The 21,441-nt window shown below is 42.1% G+C and overlaps 3 protein-coding genes across 4 annotated transcripts in view; 1 reads left to right on the forward strand and 2 right to left on the reverse strand.

Annotated features, from left to right (window-relative positions):
* Positions 1-21,441, forward strand: part of LOC120043725 (gastrula zinc finger protein XlCGF57.1-like) — a 714,153-nt gene that overhangs the window by 604,654 nt on the left and 88,058 nt on the right. The gene's annotated exons all lie outside the window — the stretch shown is intronic.
* Positions 1-21,441, reverse strand: part of LOC120043713 (zinc finger protein 883-like) — a 36,180-nt gene that overhangs the window by 3,886 nt on the left and 10,853 nt on the right. Inside the window, exon 3 of one of the 2 annotated variants that reach the window (XM_038988265.1) lies at positions 18,996-21,165. The exons of the other annotated variant lie outside the window; for it this stretch is intronic. Coding sequence (XP_038844193.1) covers positions 19,487-21,165 — 1,679 coding nt within the window. The 3' untranslated portion in view covers positions 18,996-19,486. Of the gene's footprint in view, positions 1-18,995; positions 21,166-21,441 lie in introns of those variants that run through there. 2 annotated transcript variants of the gene reach the window in all.
* The window catches only part of LOC120043714 (zinc finger protein 260-like), a 32,516-nt gene continuing 30,644 nt past the window's right edge, over positions 19,570-21,441 (reverse strand). The window contains exon 4 of the mRNA XM_038988268.1: positions 19,570-19,624. The gene's annotated coding sequence lies outside the window, so the exon portion shown is untranslated. The remainder of the gene's footprint in view (positions 19,625-21,441) is intronic.

Here is a 21,441-nt window from a genome sequence, read left to right on the forward strand (position 1 = left end):
TCAAAGGGGGTGACACTCTAGACGCAAACTGCTACAGACCTATATCTATCCTACCCTGTCTTTCTAAGGTCTTCGAAAGCCAAGTTAACAAACAGATTACCGACCCTTTCGAATCCCACCGTACCTTCTCCACTATGCAATCTGGTTTCAGAGCTGGTCATGGGTTGACCTCAGCCACGCTCAAGGTACTAAACGACATCATAACCGCCATCGATAAGAGACATTACTGTGCAGCCGTATTCATCGACCTGGCCAAGGCTTTCGACTCTGTCGATCACCACATTCTTATTGGCAGACTCGACAGCCTTGGTTTTTCAAATGACTGCCTCGCCTGGTTTACCAACTACTTCTCTGATAGAGTTCAGTGTGTCAAATCGGAGGGCCTGTTGTCCGGACCTCTGGCAGTCTCTATGGGTGTGCCACAGGGTTAAATTCTCGGGCCGACTCTCTTCTCTGTATACATCAGTGATGTTGCTCTTGCTGCTGGTGATTCTCTGATCCACCTCTACGCAGACAACACCATTCTGTATACTTCTGGCCCCTCTTTGGACACTGTGTTAACTAACCTCCAGACGAGCTTGAATGCCCTACAACTCTCCTTCCGTGGCCTCCAACTGCTCTTAAACGCAAGTAAAACTAAATGCATGCTATTCAATCGATCACTGCCCGCACCTGCTCGCCCGTCCAGCATCACAGCTGAATATGAAAGAGGTTTTAATACAACAGATGAAAACTGATTGGTGGTCCAACCTAAAGTCTGATACACTGTCAGATCTCTTTATGGTCCAGCTGTCCTCTCCAGAGATCAGGGAGTATGATCCGATAAAAGCTGTGATGCTGTGGCACCAGGACTCTGTCAGGAGCAGGAGGCCAGACTTCATGGACCGTGCAAAGAGGGTGATTGTGGTAGAGAGTGAGGAGTCTGAGGTTTAAGTTGATTACAATTAGTAAGCATCTGATAGGTTTACAAAACCTTCAAATTTACTTTTGTTTGATCCTTAAGTACATTTAATAGCAAATACTTCAGTAGAATTTTGAGTTCAAGACTTCTTCAGTTGTATTCACTACTCTGGACGGCTCTGACTTAGAATAGGTGGACATCTACAAATACCTGGGTGTCTTGTTAGACTGTAAACTCTCCTTCCAGACTCACATAAAACATCTCCAATCCAAAATTAAATCTAGAATCGGCTTCCTATATCACAACAAAGCATCCTTCACTCATGCTGCCAAACATACCCTCGTAAAACTGACCATCCTACCGATCCTCGACTTCGGTGATGTCATCTATAAAATAGCCTCCAACACTCTACTCAACAAACTGGTGCAGTTTATCACAGTGCCATCCGTTTTGTCAACAAAGCCCCATACACTACCCACCATTGCGACCTGTACGCTCTCGTTAGTTGGCCCTCGCTTCATACTCGTCGCCAAACCCACTGGCTACAGGTTATCTACAAGTCTCTGCTAGGTAAAGCCCCGCCTTATCTCAGCTCACTGGTCACCATAGCAGCACCACTCGTAGCACGCGCTTCAGCAGGTATATCTCACTGGTCACCCCCAAAGCCAATTCCTCCTTTGGTCGTCTTTCCTTCCAGTTCTCTGCTGCCAATGACTGGAACGAACTGCAAAAACCTCTGAAGCTGGAGACTCATATCTCCCTCACTAGCTTTAAGCACCAGCTGTCAGAGCAGCTCACAGATCACTGCACCTGTACATAGCCCATCTGTAAATAGCCCATCTATCTACCTACCTCATCCCATACTGTATTTATTTATTTATTTATCTTGCTCCTTTGCACCCCAGTATCTCTACTTGCACATTCATCTTCTGCACATCTACAATTCCATTGTTTAATTGCTATATTGTAATTACTTCGCCACCATGGCCTATTTATTGCCTTAACTTACCTCATTTGCACTCACTGTATATAGACTTTTTGTTTTCTTTTTTTCTACTGTATTATTGACTGTATGTTTGTTTATTCCATGTGTAACTCTGTGTTGTTGTATGTTTTTTTTATTTTTTTTTATTTATTTAACCTTTATTTAACCAGGTAGGCAAATTGAGAACACGTTCTCATTTACAATTGCGACCTGGCCAAGATAAAGCAAAGCAGTTCGACACATACAACAACACATAGTTACACATGGAGTAAAAACAAACATATAGTCAATAATACAGTGAAAAAAAAATAAGTCTATATACAATGTGAGCAAGTGAGGTGAGATAAGGGAGGTGAAGGCAAACAGATATATGTATAAATAAATAAAAATATAAAAAGGCCATGGAGGCGAAGTGAGTACAACACAGCAAGTAAAATAAAAACTAAAAAAACACTGGAATGGTTGGTTTGCATTGGAAGAAAGTGCAAAGTAGAGACAGAAATAATGGGGTGCAAAGGAGCAAAATAAATTAATAAATAAATACAGTAGGTAAAGAGGTAGTTGTTTGGGCTAAATTGTAGATGGGTTATGTACAGGTGCAGTAATCTATGAGCTGCTCTGACAGCTGGTGCTTAAAGCTAGTGAGGGAGATAGGTGTTTCCAGTTTCAGAGATTTTTGTAGTTCGTTCCAGTCATTGGCAGCAGAGAACTGGAAGGAGAGGCGTCCAAAGGAAGAATTGGTTTTGGGGGTGACTAGAGAGATATACCTGCTGGAGCGCGTGCTACAGGTAGGTGCTGCTATGGTGACCAGCGAGCTGAGATAAGGGGGGACTTTACCTAGCAGGGTCTTGTAGATGACCTGGAACCAGTGGGTTTGGCGACGAGTATGAAGCGAGGGCCAGCCAACGAGAGTGTACAGGTCGCAGTGGTGGGTAGTATATGGGGCTTTGGTGACAAAACGGATGGCACTGTGATAGACTGCATCCAATTTATTGAGTAGGGTTTTGGAGGCTATTTTGTAAATGACATCACCGAAGTCGAGGATTGGTAGGATGGTCAGTTTTACAAGGGTATGTTTGGCAGCATGAGTAAAGGATGCTTTGTTGCGGAATAGGAAGCCAATTCTAGATTTGACTTTGGATTGGAGATGTTTGATGTGGGTCTGGAAGGAGAGTTTACAGTCTAACCAGACACCTAGGTATTTGTAGTTGTCCACATATTCTAAGTCAGAGCCGTCCAAAGTAGTGATGTTGGACAGGCGGGCAGGAGCAGGCAGCGATCGGTTGAAGAGCATGCATTTGGTTTTACTTGTATTTAAGAGCAGTTGGAGGCCACGGAAGGAGAGTTGTATGGCATTGAAGCTCGCCTGGAGGGTTGTTAACACAGTGTCAAAAGAAGGGCCAGAAGTATACAGAATAGTGTCGTCTGCGTAGAGGTGGATCAGAGAATCACCAGCAGCAAGAGCGACATCATTGATGTAAACAGAGAACAGAGTCGGTCCAAGAATTGAACCCTGTGGCACCCCCATAGAGACTGCCAGAGGCCCGGACAACAGACCCTCCGATTTGACACACTGAACTCTATCAGAGAAGTAGTTGGTGAACCAGGCGAGGCAATCATTAGAGAAACCAAGGCTGTCGAGTCTGCCAATGAGGATGTGGTGATTGACAGAGTCAAAAGCCTTGGCCAGGTCAATGAATACGGCTGCACAGTATTGTTTCCTATCGATGGCGGTTACGATATCGTTTATGACCTTGAGCGTGGCTGAGGTGCACCCATGACCAGCTCTGAAACCAGATTGCATAGCGGAGAAGGTGTGGTGTGATTCGAAATGGTCGGTAATCTGTTTGTTGACTTGGCTTTCGAAGACCTTAGAAAGGCAGGGTAGGATAGATATAGGTCTGTAGCAGTTAGGGTCAAGGGTGTCCCCCCCTTTGAAGAGGGGGATAACCGCAGCTGCTTTCCAATCTTTGGGGATCTCAGACGACACGAAAGAGAGGTTGAAGAGGCTAGTAATAGGGGTGGCAACAATTTCAGCAGATAGTTTTAGAAAGAAAGGGTCCAGATTATCTAGCCCGGCTGATTTGTAAGGGTCCAGATTTTGCAGCTCATTAAGAACATCAGCTGACTGTATTTGGGAGAAAGAGAAATGGGGAAGGCTTGGGCGAGTAGCAGAGGGGAGGGCAGTGCTGTTGTCCGGGGTAGGGGTAGCCAGGTGGAAAGCATGGCCAGCCGTAGAAAAATGCTTATTGAAATTCTCAATTATAGTGGATTTGTCGGTGGTGACAGTGTTTCCTATCTTCAGAGCGGTTGGAAGCTGGGAGGAGGTGTTCTTATTCTCCATGGACTTTACGGTGTCCCAGAACTTTTTTGAATTTGTGTTGCAGGAAGCAAATTTCTGCTTGAAAAAGCTAGCCTTGGCTGTTCTAACTGCCTGTGTATATTGGTTTCTGGCTTCCCTGAAAAGTTGCATATCACGGGGGCTGTTCGATGCTAATGCAGAACGCCATAGGATGTTTTTCTGTTGGTTAAGGGCAGTCAGGTCAGGAGAGAACCAAGGGCTATATCTGTTCCTGGTTCTAAATTTCTTGAATGGGGCATGCTTATTCAAGATGGTGAGGAAGGCATTTTTAAAAAATGACCAGGCATCCTCTACTGACGGGATGAGATCAATATCCTTCCAGGATACCCCGGCCAGGTCGATTAGGAAGGCCTGCTCGCTGAAGTGTTTCAGGGAGCGTTTGACAGTGATGAGTGGAGGTCGTTTGACCGCTGACCCATTACGGATGCAGGCAATGAGGCAGTGATCGCTGAGATCTTGGTTGAAAACAGCAGAGGTGTATTTGGAGGGCAAGTTTGTTAGGATGATATCTATGAGGGTACCCGTGTTTACGGAATTGGGGTGGTACCTGGTAGGTTCATTGATAATTTGTGTGAGATTGAGGGCATCAAGCTTAGATTGTAGGGTGGCTGGGGTGTTGAGCATGTTCAAATTTAGGTCGCCTAGCAGCACGAGCTCTGAAGATAGATGGGGGGCAATCAGTTCACATATAGTGTCCAGAGCACAGCTGGGGGCAGAGGGTGGTCTATAGCAGGCGGCAACGGTGAGAGACTTGTTTTTAGAGAGGTGGATTTTTAAAAGTAGAAGTTCAAATTGTTTGGGAACAGACCTGGATAGTATAACAGAACTCTGCAGGCAGTCTTTGCAGTAGATTGCAACACCGCCCCCTTTGGCCGTTCTATCTTGTCTGAAAATATTGTAATTGGGGATAAAAATGTCTGAATTTTTGGTGGTCTTTCTAAGCCAGGATTCAGACACGGCTAAAACATCCGGGTTGGTAGAGTGTGCTAAAGCAGTGAACAAAACAAACTTAGGGAGGAGGCTTCTAATGTTAACATGCATGAAGCCAAGGCTATTACGGTTACAGAAGTCATCAAAAGAGAGCGCCTGGGGAATAGGAGTGGAGCCAGGTACTGCAGGGCCTGGATTCACCTCTACATCACCAGAGGAACAGAGGAGAAGTAGGATAAGGGTACGGCTAAAAGCTATGAGAATTGGTCGCCTAGAGCTATTAGAGCAGAGAGTAAAAGGAAGTTTCTGGGGGCGATAAAATAGTTTAAAGGAATAATGTACAGACAAAGGTATGGTAGGATGTGAATACAGTGGAGGTAAACCTAGGTATTGAGTGATGATGAGAGAGATCTTGTCTCTAGAAACATCATTGAAACCAGGTGATGTCATCGCATATGTGGGTGGTGGAACTGAGAGGTTGGATATGGTATAGAGAGCAGGGCTAGAATCTCTACAGTGAAATAAGCCAATAAACACTAACCAGAACAGCAATGGACAAGGCATATTTACATTAAGGAGAGGCATGCTTAATCGAGTGATCAATAAGGGTCCAGTGAGTAGAGGTTGGTTGGGGTCGTGGCGATCCAGACAGCTGGCCGGGTATATGGCTATCGGTAGCAGCATAGGATGGAGGTCTGTTTGTAGATACCTCGTGCGTTTCCGTCGGTAGGTTCCGTGTAGTGGGGTTTTGTTCAGATAGCAGCCGATAAGACAGCTAACGATTAGCGGGCCTCAGATGAGCGTTCAGGTAACGTCGGGACGGAGGTGCCGGTTGGATAAATCCCTCGGGCAGATAACGTCGGCAGTCAGTCGTGAAGGCCCGGTGGGGTTCCGTATCTGCAGCAGCAACAAAAGAAACGGGTCCGGATGGTGATGGAACTCCTCAGCTGGCTAGCTCCAGCATGATTTGAGTTTGCTCCGGGGTCGACGTAAGCCAATAGTCACACGGTATGCAGCTAGCTAGCTGCGAAATCAAGGTGCAAGTGTCCAGAGCCTGCGGTTGGAATCCGGGGAAACTGAAAAAAAAAAAAAAAAAAAAAAAAAGTCCCGGAATGCTCCGGTCCGAGTCGCGTTGCACAAAAGTGCCGGTAGATTATCGAGCTAAAGGAATAGCTGATGACCGCAAAACGTGGGCAGCTGAAACACCAACGCTAGCCAGCAAACCGGCTAATTTCGGGGCAGCTACAGATTAGCTTCTGGCTAGCTATCGGAGTAGCTTCTGGTTAGCTTTCAGGCTAGCTTCTGAATTAGCCCCTGGCTATCTTCCACGATGGATTTTCAGATTGAGGTAAATAATACTTATTGTAATTGGTGAAGCGGGTTGCAGGAAAGCTTTTGCAGGAAAGCTTTTGTAGTTGAGTTCTTGGATAATAAAATAAATTAAAGATATGTGAAGAAAAGGTGTAAATATATATACATACAGGACACGACACGACAATACGGAAAAAGACGTCTGAACTGCTAAGCCAGCTTGGGAAAAAAAAAGAAAAAAAAAAATAATAATAAAAAATAAAAAAAAAAAATAAAAAAAAATAAATAAAAAAAAAAAAAAAAAAAATATGTAAAAAAATTTAAACTAAAAAAAAAAAAGAAAAATATATAAAAAAACAAATAATAAAAATAAATATAAAAAAAAAAAAAAAAGGTTTGTCTTGCAGTAATGTGGTCCCTGCCTGCATTTCCTTAAACCTTCGTTTTAGCAATGCATGCTACTGAGAAGAAAAAAATATTTCGTAACATATTCACTTGCCCCCATTAGCCCCCACCCCTAGAGCTGCACCACTGGAATGGCCGTGCATGGCAGAGTTGTTGACAAATATCCAACACATGGGCTAGTCCAGCATCCAGATCGGAGCTGTAAAAACAATCAAGCCGGTCAATTGGCAAAGTACTTAGTTTGGCACTGTTGATCTGCACAGATTTAGATTAAAATGTTTAATTAGACAGGAGAAGGAGCATATTTTAATTTATTCTGGATGTTTGAAAAGGAGTTTGTTCTGATGCTAGCCAGCATGCATTTGCTCACTGCAGTGCACAACGTGCTGTTTACGTGTATTTGTTTTCTCCGCTACAGTTTGAGTGGTGTCTTGCCTGACAGTGAAATATGGCTAGCTCTAAATATAGCTTGGTCTATGGAGTAGCTAGCTAGCGAGTGTTGCAAAAGTCTATTGCATTGCATGCATTGTAAGGTAGCAGCATGTCAATTTGATTTTGAACGGATGCAGCTATGTTTTCTGCAAAAATATAGGACTGTCATTTGGATGTGAACTAGCTATCGTTAGCCAGCTTCTGTGTCGATGTCAGCTATTGTTGTCTGGATCAGGACAATGGCTGAAGTTGTTGTTTGTGTAACAAACCTTCCATAAACCATTACAGCTAGCTACCTTTCTTTGCCTGTAGGTTAGCTAGCAGCTTTCAGCTGACTGTTGTTAGCTAGCTACAGAGGCTAGCTGGACTTTGGACAAGCAAGCTAATGTTAGCTAATAGCTGCAGTATTGTTGCCAAGCATCCAAGTTGCTGACCAGGTTAGATAGATTTGGCTGAAAAGATGTTAGCATTGTCAGAAATGCTACAAAAAAGGTAGCACATTGTTGGGTCTTAATGGACAGAAATGTGCACGTGAGAGTGATAAATGATCAAATGTAATAAAACCTGTTCCACCCAAAAAGTTATTCAAACTTTTTAATTCCAATCATCACTTTATGGAAGCTATAGTGCCATTTTAATCCGACGCAATAATTTTAGCGAAGTAGGCACAGAAAATACTGAACACTCACGAATACAATATAAGGGAATCTAAAACAATAAAATAGAAAATTATAATTGTCCAAATATATATTTTTTGCCAGTTTGCAGTGAGATGAGCATCTCACAATTAAATATCAAAAATAGTAATAATTTGAAAAGGGGCTATTAACTAGCTGGCCTGGCGCATCGTTGCCCGTGAATGGAAGTTACTAGGCTAGCGAGCAAGCATTTTAGCCAGGTAGCCTTGGACAACAAAAACCGAAAAGCGTGTACTGTATGACAGAGTCCTAGACCGTTCAGATAACATAAGTTGGGACACACAACATGTTTTTTTTCTTCTACTTTCACGCACACACAGAAATCAGTACTATGGATAGACACATTATATTTAGCTTAGGTTGATGGGACTAAATCGTTTTTGGCAGGGGCGCAACTTTGGTTTTAGAAGTGTGTGTGTGTGTGTGTGTATATATTTTTTATCCAGTCAGATAAACACTAAAAACTGCATACTCGGCCTCTTGGAGGCATCCGCATGGTCCTAAAGCACACCGTTGCCACATTTAGTATCACATTCCAATGATAAAACTAGGGGGGTCAAAGATGCAATTTCAGAATGTGGGGGGCATGTACACTCCATCCCAGTGAAAGGTGCACCCCTGGTTTTTGGTATCTTTTAGTTGTCACTGTAGAATACTAAATTAGATGATGTTGAAGTTGAAATGGTGCTTGAACAGTGGAGGCAGCACCTGTTTCCTTTTTGACTTGCGGTAACTCTAAATCAATAGTTGTTTAGTATTCAGAAAACATTCACTTGCTTGACCGTTCTGAAGGTCATGTAACTGTTATATGCAACATTTTTTGTGAACTTAACAGGACAGATGTTGCTCTCTAGTTTTATGATGTAACAAAGGTGTGGTTGAATGTATTCTGCCACTGTCTTCTGCTGTCAGCTGTGTCAAGGCATATGAACTAACAGGTTATAACAACGCAATTATCACAACATGTAATATGGCTATTTTTCTGTCTTGGCTTCCCTGGTGTTTTTACCTACACACCGCTACTGCAAGGTGTAGGTTTGGCCTCATTATTTCTCCATGGTTCTGACTTTAGCTGCTTGTTGCGCATTGCCTTGTGTGAGGATCTGTGTTTATTGCACTATAACCCAAAACTACATCACGTGATTGAATATTAGCAACTGTTGGCCTGGGCGCCTGGGTGTCTGTGTGTGTGTGCTGGAAGTAACAGTTAGCCCCAGATAAGTGTGCTGGGAAGCGGTGGTTAGCCTTGAGTGAGAACAGTGTGCTTTGTATGCAGGTGCAAATAGCTCAGACAATGTTGCAGAGCTGTCTGACCTCAGTCTCTGGGGTGAGGGAGCGTAATCTGCACAGCAACAGCGCCAGACACCAAAGAGCGCCAAGAGGCTGGGACCAGTCTGAGCGTCGGCGATAGGCTGAGCAAAGTTTAAACCACGCTCAGCCTCCACTGTGATAGGCCAACAGAGGGGTTGGAACTACGTCTATCACGGTATAAGAACAGCTGTTTACTTACCTCCTGCCAGTTCCCTGTTCTACCCTGCGAGGTGTTACAGTGAACCCGTATATACAAAAATTGAATTTACCATTTATCGCTTGAGTTTAATAAAAATACTTAAAATATATTCGGGGACTCTGAATCACATTTTGTCCTGATACCAGATTTGAATTGACGCAATACTTGGGAACAAACGTAAATTTACATATCAACACTCGACTTACGTTGTGACAAATATATGTCTGATGTAGCCTAATCTTACTTCAGAAAGATCCTGGATAAGATTTGAATCTATTAAAGCCAATAAAACATCCAACACCCTATTCACCAAGAATCCTGATGTCTGTTATCATCTAACTCCACCCGAGAGTCTGTTGGAACAATGTCCTCTTCGAGAGTCCAGGTAGTTTTAATTGTCTGATGCCCAGTAAGTGAAGCCTATAAAATACCTGACTGATTAAAGCAGAGCTATCCGTGCAGCGAACCATGCAGCATTTACAGCTATGCAACCTCCACATTAGTCAGTGCATTTCGCTACACCCGCAATAACATCTGCTAAACACAAGTATGTGACCAATAAAATTGTATTTATAATTATTCCGCTTTACAGACCAGATCTAGAGCCGTTGTGAAGGAAGTGGTCTTCTTCTTCTTTAGTGTTATGGCGGTCCGCAAACAATTATTATAGGTGCACGCCCCCACCTAGTGTATTGGCTGTGCATCAGCCTACTATTCTGTAGTATTAATTCATTACACTTTGTGAAAAACCAACTAACCCTACACCCATTAAAACCTCATCGTTATACCACTACTTTGGCCCTCTGATCCTACACCAGGCCAGCAGCCTGGGAGGACGGGATATTATCCTTCAAAACACCTTGTAACTCTGCAGTAAAATATTGTACACCCAAGTACTTCTCAACAGCTGCCACCACATCTATCCACTGTGATTTACATTCTATTCCTGCGGTACGGTTGACAGCCACTTTAATAATGGAAATTGATGTAAAACATTTAACACTAGCCACTTTAAACAATGCCACTTAATATAATGTTTACATACCCTACATTACTCATCTCATGTATATACTGTACTCGATACCATCTACTGCATCTTGCCTATGCCGTTCTGTACCATCACTCATTCATATATCTTTATGTACATATTCTTTATCCCTTTACACTTGTGTGTATAAGGTAGTTGTTGTGGAATTGTTAGGTTAGATTACTCGTTGGTTATTACTGCATTGTCGGAACTAGAAGCACAAGCATTTCGCTACACTCGCATTAACATCTGCTAACCATGTGTATGTGACAAATAACATTTGATTTGATGGAAGGAAGTAGTCAAGGAAGGGAGTTTGTTTATACAGGAAGAACCGCCCCCACTTACCGTCAACCAATCATTTCAACGTTGAGCTAAACAGAGCTTTAGATCTCGCCAGCTTGTAGAATTAAAACAAAGAAATTAGATACCTTTGGCTCGTTCATCCATCCCAATGGGAAAAATGTGGGTTTTGGAATAAATACCAAAAATAAGATAAGCACAGACTAAGGAGATCTTATACGTTTTGTTCTATGAGATAATAGCAGTCAGTAAATATGACCTTAATGAATTATGAAGCCTTTGTGATTTATATGCTTTTTTTATTACATAAATTCTTCAACATTCACAAGAAGTGACGTTAGCTGATAAAGATTGTAGAACAAAACCTATAAGATATCCTAAACCTGTGTTTACGACAGACCTTATTTTTGGCATTTATCCAAACACCCTATAAAAACGGCATACATTTTCCCCATAGGCTTTGCCCAGCGAACCATGGCAAAATTAGTGCCGAAAATAGATGCAATTACTATTTCTCTCTATAGAGCCCCACAGTGTACGAGTCATAATACCCATAAAACCTAGTGGTCGAACAGGGAAATGGTTCCAATTGTTTTCCACCATTCATTTTTCACATAGGGGATTTTCCATAGGCTTACCCTGGCGAGACATTTTGATATTCTTGTAAATCTCTATTGGACAAGGTGACTTCTATCAATATAGTCGTCTCTATTTACACTCAAATTTCCTTAATGCTAATTAGCATGAAAGTAGACATCATGAAAGACTACAAATCCCCGCATGTCATCTCTAGCTGACACCTTTGCTAACAGGTATTGTGTAATTTTAAAACTTGCCCATGACAGGTCGCAGACTTGTCAACTTAGAAGAATTGTCAAAGAAATGTAACCAATAAATTCATTACTACATTTAGCTAACATTAGATTGTTAATGCAGAGATTCTTACCTTTGCCTCAATTCGTCAATCTCGTCCAAACCGGTCAGGGTATTTCATGTTCTGTATGATAGCCACATTAGTAGCTAATTAGCATTTCCTTTTGGGGGGGGGGGTAAATACAGGCAAATATATTGATAAGTCACCTTGTCTGAGAGAGATTTACACGGTTATCAAAATGTCACGCTAAGGTAAGCCAACATGAAACACAGCCCTTATTTGAAGTGTTTCTAAAATCCCGTATGGGACAAATACACGGTGGAAAAACGATTGGAACCATTTCCTATTTTGACCGCTAGGTTTTATGGGTATTGTGACTAGAGGTTGACCGATCAGCATGGCCGATTAATTAGGGCCGATTACATTGCAGTCCACGAGAAGACTGCGTGGCAGGCTGACCACCTGTTACGCAAGTGCAGCAAGGAGCCAAGGTAAGTTGCTAGCTAGCATTAAACTTATCTTGCACGTTCGCACTTTGGTGCGAAAAGTGCAAATCAATCCCAGAACAGCAAAGGACCTTGTGAAGATGCTGGAGGAAACAGGTACAAAAGTATCTATATCCACAGTAAAATGAGTCCTATATCGACATAACCTGAAAGGCTGCTCAGCAAGGAAGAAGCCACTGCTCCAAAACCGCCATAAAAAAAGCCAGCCTACGGTTTGCAACTGCACATGGGGACAAAGATTGTACTTTTTGGAGAAATGGCCTCTGGTCTGATGAAACAAAAATATAAAGTTTTGGCCATCATGACCATTGTTATGTTTGGAGGAAAAAGGGGGAGGATTGCAAGCCGACGAACACCATCCCAACCGTGAAGCACGGAGGTGGCAGCATCATGTTGTGGGGGTGCTTTGCTGCAGGAGGGACTGGTGCACTTCACAAAATAGATGGCATCATGAGGCAGGGAAATTATGTGGATATATTGAAGCAGCATCTCAAGACATCAGTCAGGAAGTTAAAGCTTGGTCGCAAATGGGTCTTCCAAATGGACAATGACCCCAAGCATACTTCCAAAGTTGTGGCAAAATGGCTTAAGGACAACAAAGTCAAGGTATTGGAGTGGCCATCACAAAGCCCTGACCTCAATCCTATAGAAAATTTGTGGGCAGAACTGAAAAAGCGTGTGCGAGCAAGGAGGCCTACAAACCTGACTCAGTTACACCAGCTCTGTCAGGTGGAATGGGACAAAATTCACCCAACTTATGTAACCGATGTGAAATGGCTAGCTAGTTAGCGGTGGTGCGCGCTAATAGCGTTTCAATCGGTGACGTCACTCGCTTTGAGACCTTGAAGTAGTGGTTCCCCTTGCTCTGCAAGGGCCGCAGCTTTTGTGGAGCGATGGGTAACGATGCTTCGAGGGTGGCTGTTGTTGATGTGTGCAGAGGTCCCTGGTTCGCACCCGGGTCGGGGCGAGGGGACGGACTAAAGTTATACTGTTACATATGTAAACTTCCGACTTCAACTGTATCAAAACAATCCAGATGTCTTTGTTCCAATGTTTTTTCAAGTTCTAATGTAAAAAACTATATATCAAAACTATTTTCTTTTAGACATATGATATTGGGATTACTCTGAATATCACACATGGACATTTCCTATGCGCGGATATGGAATCATTCAATATCCTGTGATAGGCCTATGTGGACAACTTATTTTCTCAAAATGACGACAATTACTGACAGTAGGCCTACATGGTATATTTTAAGCTCTAGACTGAGGTCCACATCAGGATCTTGATATGCTAAATAAGGACAATTTCTGATGCTTATTTGCACGGAGGATATGCTCAATAATTTGACTAATATTAACTCCAAATCATTCTTCGACACTAGCAATCATTGTTGTATTACTTCCGCAGAAAGATGAGCGCAAACACAAGCTAACAGCACCGTAACTGGTAGCCTAGTAACAAGATTCACATATTTTCAATGGTCGTTTTCTTTATTTGGGCGCAACAAATTAGTCTATAAACGCTGTGTGGCCGAACTGACATCTGGAGAAACAATCTGAGGTGTTCAAAGAAGTTAACCGGTGGCTTCAAAGCCTCAATGGCCAATACGTAGCATCAGCAATCCAGGGTTTATATACATCATTGGTGTAGCCGATGCCTAATTATTTCTCCCTGGTTCTGACTTGACCTGCTGCTGGTTGCGCATTGCCTTGTATCATCAATCTGTGTGCGATGAGCTAGTAGGCTACTTGGCTGAAATTACCACCATGGTTTCTTTTGTCCTGCTGTTCAAATCGAACTCATGGATGTGGAAGATCACACGTGAAAACTGGACCTATACATTTTATACACCACAATAGGTATACTATTAATAAAAGTCAACCAAACTTACCCGGTCCATCGTGGAAGCTGACGTTACTGTATTCTTAAAAAAAAAAAAAAAAAAACGACACTAAATGTGTACGCTACAGTTACTTTCTTTGTCACAACGTTCAGATAAAGAAAAGCTCGACCACAACTTTATAAATATCAAAACTCCATTTAAGTTGTGACAAATGAACGTCTCATGTAGACTAATCTTACATTAGAAACATCCTGCAAAAGCCTGTGAAATGTATTTGGATTGAAAACTAGATAGAAGACAGTAACAAAGTACTTCCTGTTGATGCTTTTCAGCTTCTTCTGTGGTGTTTAAGAGGTGCCGGCACCTACTGTACATAGTCATCAACACCTCTCTTCAAGTGGGTGAGGCGGTTTAGGGAGTCATTATGCTAGAAAATACTTTTGTATTATATCATGAATCTATTTAAACTGTACATTACATGTTTCACTGTTTTAGAATCATCCTGAATGATAGTAAATGCAGTATGTCCACGTGTGGTTGTATTGTTTTTATATTTGCAAATAAAATCTAAAATCACAAATCTAAGGTATTTATAGAAACAACAAAAACAGCTTGGTTAGAGAAATTCTTTGCTATTGTCTTTCCAATTAGCTCATGGCTAGATGCCTTTATAGGGCGTGTAGCGGTTCTCTGAATGGAAGACGCAAAAGCTTCCCGCCAAGGGCTGTGGGAGCTAAGCATTAAGGAGAGCTAAGCATTAAATATAAATAGGTCTAGTTGCTAGGTTGAAGTAGCAAGGACATGCACATCTCTTTTCTCAATAGGGGGTGCTGTTTTCACTTTGTAAAAATTTCGTTCCCAAATTAAACTGCCTCGTACTCAATTCTTGCTCGTACAATATGCATATTATTATTACTATTGGATAGAAAACACTCTCTAGTTTCTAAAACCGTTTGAATTATATCTGTGAGTAAAACAGAACTCAAGTTGGAGCAAACTTCCTGTCGGGAAGTGAGAAATCTGAAATCAGGCAGTCTGTTCTAGGGTCAGTTTATTAATTTGCATGTATTCTATTGGTCGACATGCACTGCATACGCCTTCCCCTAGATGTCAGCAAGTAGTGAGAATTGGAATGGAGTTGCTAGGCAGATCTGAGGCCATATAAAGGGTCTGGGTACGTGGGGTACACTCTTTTCAACATTCGCCATGACGCAAGACAGACTTCAGGATGGCGTTCTGGAAAGCTCTCGTTATAGGCCTTAGATATATCCGACTCTGATTTTATTCGATATAGGTGTTAAAAACGTCGTAATGTAGTTTTTTTTTTTTTTTTTTTTTTTAATTTTATCCCCTTTTCTCCCCAATTTTCGTGGTATCCAATCGCTAGTAATTACTATCTTGTCTCATCGCTACAACTCCCGTACGGGCTCGGGAGAGACGAAGGTCGAAAGCCATGCGTCCTCCGAAGCACAACCCAACCAAGCCGCACTGCTTCTTTAACACAGCGCGCCTCCAACCCGGAAGCCAGCCGCACCAATGTGTCGGAGGAAACACCGTGCACCTGGCCCCCTTGGTTAGCACGCACTGCGCCCGGCCCGCCACAGGAGTCGCTGGAGCGCGATGAGACAAGGATATCCCTACCGGCCAAACCCACCCTAACCCGGACGACGCTAGCCCAATTGTGCGTCGCCCCACGGACCTCCCGGTCGCGGCCGGCTGCGACAGAGCCTGGGCGCGAACCCAGAGACTCTGGTGGCGCAGTTAACACTGCGATGCAGTGCCCTAGACCACTGCGCCACCCGGGAGGCCGTAATGTAGTTATTTTAAACCGAGTTATATCATTTTATATCAGTATATTGCGATTTTCGGAATTTTCTTAGTGCTGCGTTATAGTGAGTTTGGGCACGTCTTCGCCACATGGCTAATGTTTACTGCTAATTCCAAAGTTGAAGGCGACAATCTACAACCGAGCAACGATTCTTCTGGACAAAGGACAACTTGCCCAAGATTCTGATGGAAGCTCATCAAAAAGTAAGAACTATTTATGATGTTAATTCGTTGTTCTGTTGAAAAATGTCAAACTACTATTCCGGCATTAATTTCGGTGCCGTCTCGCTTTAACGCGCGCTGTATGTCGTAGTAACGTTAATTTTAAAAATCTAACACAGCGGTTGCATTAAGAACTAATGTATCTTTCATTTGCTGTCCAACCTGTATTTTGTAGTCAAGTTTATGATTAATTACTGATTAGATTAGGTGCCTCTCCCAAGATTTCTCCCGACATTTTGTTGGCAGCTTGGCTACTATTCTCATTGTATAACCACGATTTGTGCCGCTAAATATGCACATTTTCGAACAAACTCTATATGTATTGTGTAATATGATGTTATAGGACTGTCATCTGAAGAAGTTTGAGAAGGTTAGTGAAAAAATTAATATCTTTTGCTGGTTTATTCGTTATCGCTATTGTTGGCTTGAATCAATGCTGTTGTGTGGTTGGCTATTGTAGTAAGCTAATATAATGCTATATTGTGTTTTCGCTGTAAAACACTTAAAAAAATCTGAAATATTGGCTGGATTCACAAGATCTTTGTCTTTCATTTGCTGTACGCTGTGTATTTTTCATAAATGTTTTATGATGAGTATTTAGGTAATTCACGTTGGTCTCTATAGTTATTCTAGTTGCTTTGGTGAGAGTTGTGATGGTGGCTGCAATGTAAAACTATGATTTATACCTGAAATATGCACATTTTTCTAACAAAACATATGCTATACAATAAATATGTTATCAGACTGTCATCTGATGAAGTTGTTTCTTGGTTAGTGACTATTTATATCTTTATTTGGTCGAATTTGTGATAGCTACCTATGCAGGAAAAAAATGGTGGGGAAAAAAAGTTGTGTCTTTTGCTATCGTGGTTAGCTAATAGAAATACATATTGTGTCTTCCCTGTAAAACATTTTAAAAATCAGAAATGATGCCTGGATTCACAAGATGTGTATCTTTCATCTGGTGTCTTGGACTTGTGATTTAATGATATTTAGATGCTAGTATTTACTTGTGGCGCTATGCTAGGCTATGCAAGTCAGCTTTTTTACTGATGAGGGTGCTCCCGGATCCGGGATTGTGACCAAGTAGAAGTTAAGAGAAGATGACACCCAGGCCATATGACACCCAGGCTATACTCTATTTTTGAAAGAGTACATTAACCAAGACCATACGTACATTTATGACAGCTGGACGTACTATGGTCAGAAGGATACAGGAAAAAGGATGGTAGCAAAATAACTGATGACCAACACGTGAAACATAAGCATGCAATGCATGCATTATTTTTAGGACGTGAAAAGGGTTCTGCCATCATTATAACCTAACCAAAAGCAGATATGAGCGTTAGTGGGCGTGAACAAGCAAGCGATGAAAAGAAAATAATGGAGAAGGGTCAAGGGAAGCTATTTTCATATAGAGGGAGGGGACTCTATTTGTTATGCAAAGACAGAATCCTATAAAGGCAGGACTCTGTAATATGAGAATTGAGTCTCTTTCCATGGAGGGGCTCGGCTCTGTTACGTTTGTGATAGTTTTGCTACTTTGTATTAAAGTCTATATTGAATTCACAAGTTCTTGTAAGAGTGATATATTTCTGAGACAATTATCCACGACAGGACTTAAAGCGGTCTTAGGGGTGCAGACTAAGAAACTTCTATTCGATCAAATAAACCTCACACAGCAAATAAGCCATTCGTTTCTTGATTGACCAAATTCAACACATTTTCATTGACCTCCACACAAAAACTCCTTGCCTGGTGGAGCGAAAAAATTCCACCTGCTGGAGGGCGACAGATTTTCACTCGAGTTGGGCCCCTCTCTCTGCCTCTTCTTCTCTGACATCGTTCTCTTCGAGCGTCCACATATTTTTTATTGGCTGAGGCCCAGTAAGAGTCCTCGTAAATAAAATACAGATTAGCGCTGCGCCATCCTTGCGGTGAAACAGTAAAGTCCGATGTATGTTCAATCCGACATCTGCAGTGGCCATACAGCATTTACGGCGATGCAACCTTGGCAGAAGTCAGGACATTCATACTTGCTGCGCTTCACGGAGCAGAGCTGTTGTGAAGGAAGGGGTCTTCTTCTTCTTTGGTATTATGGCGGTCTGCAAACAATTGTTATAGATGCACGACTCCAACTGATTTGTCTATTTATCAGCCTACTATTCTGTAATGAATAGAAATAATGATAACAGGCCAGAAATTCCTTACACTTTCTGTATATGTTCATACAAGTGACCACAGGAAACTTCTTTGATTAGAGGTTAGTTTGTTTAATAAGGTTTGCAACCCGGAGTTTACACTTACAGCAATTTACAAACAAGACACTCAGTTCTCAAGATGGTGTTTTCTCTTTTTATCCCCTACTATGGTTCACCCCGCCCAGGGTGACATCCCTTAACTTTAATACAATATTAACTAATAATGAATAGTTGCTAATACAAAGATGTTTCTGCTAGGCGGAGTTCAGCTTATTGTTATTTGCAGTTTCCCAATCCTCCTTCCTCTTGCCTGACCGAACCCCCTGTCTCATTGACTATAAGAACTACAGATTAATTGTTAATTTAAAAAATATTAAATCAATGCATGTGTCTATAACTGCGTGCTTGTTTGTGTAAGAGTACAAGTGCATAGGTTTGTGTGTGGGTTTGTAATTGGTGGAGGGTAGTATGTGCATTAACATTAGTGAAGTAACACATTAAACATTGGTTTAGGTGTTATTACATGATCGGTTGAAGTTATTACGTTATTAATTTTAAAAAGTTGTTACCTGATACCAATAACTTATTACATTAAGTGGAAAAGGTTATTACGACAACAATTCAACATTTTATCAGATAAACCAACAAGATATTACATTTACCGGTTTTATTACATTATAAATCTAAAAGTTATTACATTAACCGTTGTTACAAGACACAGTATGCATAGTTCTTGCCTTGAATTCATGGAAATAATTATCCAATATATTATGGATTAGATTTATAAAATACACAATTTAAGTGATAACTTCTTGTTTAGAAGATAATGTATTGATCAATTGAATACATGCATATACACCTATTGTTGAAACATTATTCTACATAATGACATTTAATAATAATAGTATCATGAGTATATGAAAGAAGATACAATTAACAACATCCCTCCCACACACAGGTTCCCTAAAACATTTCCTATGATAACATTTATCCATTTAGATCAATGTGTGATATTACATAGACACAGGGGAGACCTGATCCTAGATCAGAGCTGCATATTATGCTCCAGAGGTTACCATGGTGATCAGACTGAGGCAACTGTTTAAGAATGGGAGATGGATATGACTGTTCACTGGATGTTTTCTACTGATGCTTTATTTGGGGATCTGGAACCGGTGCCAGAAGGGAGGGAGATGAAATACAGAAAGTTTGTGCTTTCTGGTGTTTTCTCATTGGCCCTAAATTAACAAAGCTCTTCCCACCTAGACAGACATAAGGTTCCTTCTCCAGTGTGTGTTCACTGGTGTGAATAAAGGGTCCATAACTGACTGAAACAATTCCCACACTGATCACAGATATAAGGCTTCTTTCTCTCCAGCGTGTTAGCTTGTGTGATTTCAGGGTCCCTGACTGATTAAAGCTCTTCCCACACTGATCACAGCTATAAGGCTTATGTCCTGTGTGTAGTCGCTGGTGTGTAGTCAGGGAGGAAACTGCAACAAAGCTCTTCCCACACTGATCACAGCTATAAGGCTTCTCTCCAGTGTGTGTTCGGTGGTGTGCAGTCAGGGTGGAAGCTAGAGCAAAGCTCATCCCACACTGATAACAGCTAAAAGGCTTCTCTCCAGTGTGTGTTCGGTGGTGTGCAGTCAGGGTGGAAGCTAGAGCAAAGCTCTTCCCACACTGATCACAGCTATAAGGCTTCTCTCCAGTGTGTGTTCGCTGGTGTGAATTCAGGTTTTCTGATTGAGCAAAGCTCTTCCCACACTGACCACAGCTATAAGGCTTCTCTCCAGTGTGTATGCGCTGGTGTCTAGTTAGTTTTTCTGATCGAGCAAAGCTCTTCCCACACTGATCACAGCTATAAGGCTTCTCTCCTGTGTGTATTCGCTGGTGTATAGTTAGTTTTTCTGATACAGCAAAGCTCTTCCCACACTGATCACAGCTATAAGGCTTCTCTCCAGTGTGTGTTCGCTGGTGTACAGTCAGGGAGGAAACTACAGTAAAGCTCTTCCCACACTGACCACAGCTATAAGGCTTCTCTCCTGTGTGTACACGCTGGTGTATGGTTAGGTGTTCTGATAAAGCAAAGCTCTTCCCACACTGACCACAGCTATAAGGCTTCTCTCCAGTGTGTATGCGCTGGTGTGTAGTTAGTTTTTCTGATCGAGCAAATCTCTTCCCACACTGATCACAGCTATAAGGCTTCTCGCCAGTGTGTGTTCGCTGGTGTGTAGTCAGGTGGCCTGAATTATTGAAGCTCTTTCCACACTGATCACAGCTATAAGGCTTCTCGCCAGTGTGTGTTCGCTGGTGTGTAGTCAGGTTGCATGACTGATTGAAGCTCTTCCCACACTGATCACAGCTATAAGGATTCTCGCCAGTGTGTGTTCGCTGGTGTGTAGTCAGGTGGCATGACTGATTGAAGCTCTTTCCACACTGATCACAGCTATACGGCTTCTCTCCAGTGTGTACACGCTGGTGTATGGTTAAGGCTCCTGCACTAACAAAGCTTTTCCCACAATCAAGACAGAGGTAAGGCTTCTCCCCTTCATGAATTCTTACATTAGATTTGAAGGTGTTAGATGCAGCAAAACTCTTCCCACACTGATCACAGTGAATAATGAAGCCACTCTGGCTTGTGAAACTCTTCCCACAGTCAGAGCAGCAGTGGTGATGTTTCTTCCCTGTACGTCCCTGCTGGTGGTTCTTGAGATGTTCTGATCTGGAGACACTCTTCTCTGTCTCGTCAGCAACATGATGTTGTTGAGGCTCCCCAGATGATAAGCCCCTCCCACTGAGAGAACAACGGTGTGTGTCCCCTGTGAAACAAAGACATTGAATAACTAGGTTTTGGAAATACAAGTCCATAAATAGTGTTATTTTTGTAAAAATGATTTGTTATTTAGTAGACGCTCTTATCCAGAGCGACTTACAGGAGCAATCAGGGATAAGTACCTTGCTCAAGAGCACAGACAGATGTTTTACCTAATTGGCTCAGAGATTTAAACCAGCAACCTTGCGATTACTGGCATTAACCACTAGGCTACCTGCCTCCCTCTTCAATAAATACTCTATGGCCAGTTTATTAGGAACAC

This window comes from Salvelinus namaycush, chromosome 3 (assembly GCF_016432855.1).
Source record: "Salvelinus namaycush isolate Seneca chromosome 3, SaNama_1.0, whole genome shotgun sequence".
NCBI lineage: Eukaryota > Metazoa > Chordata > Actinopteri > Salmoniformes > Salmonidae > Salvelinus > Salvelinus namaycush.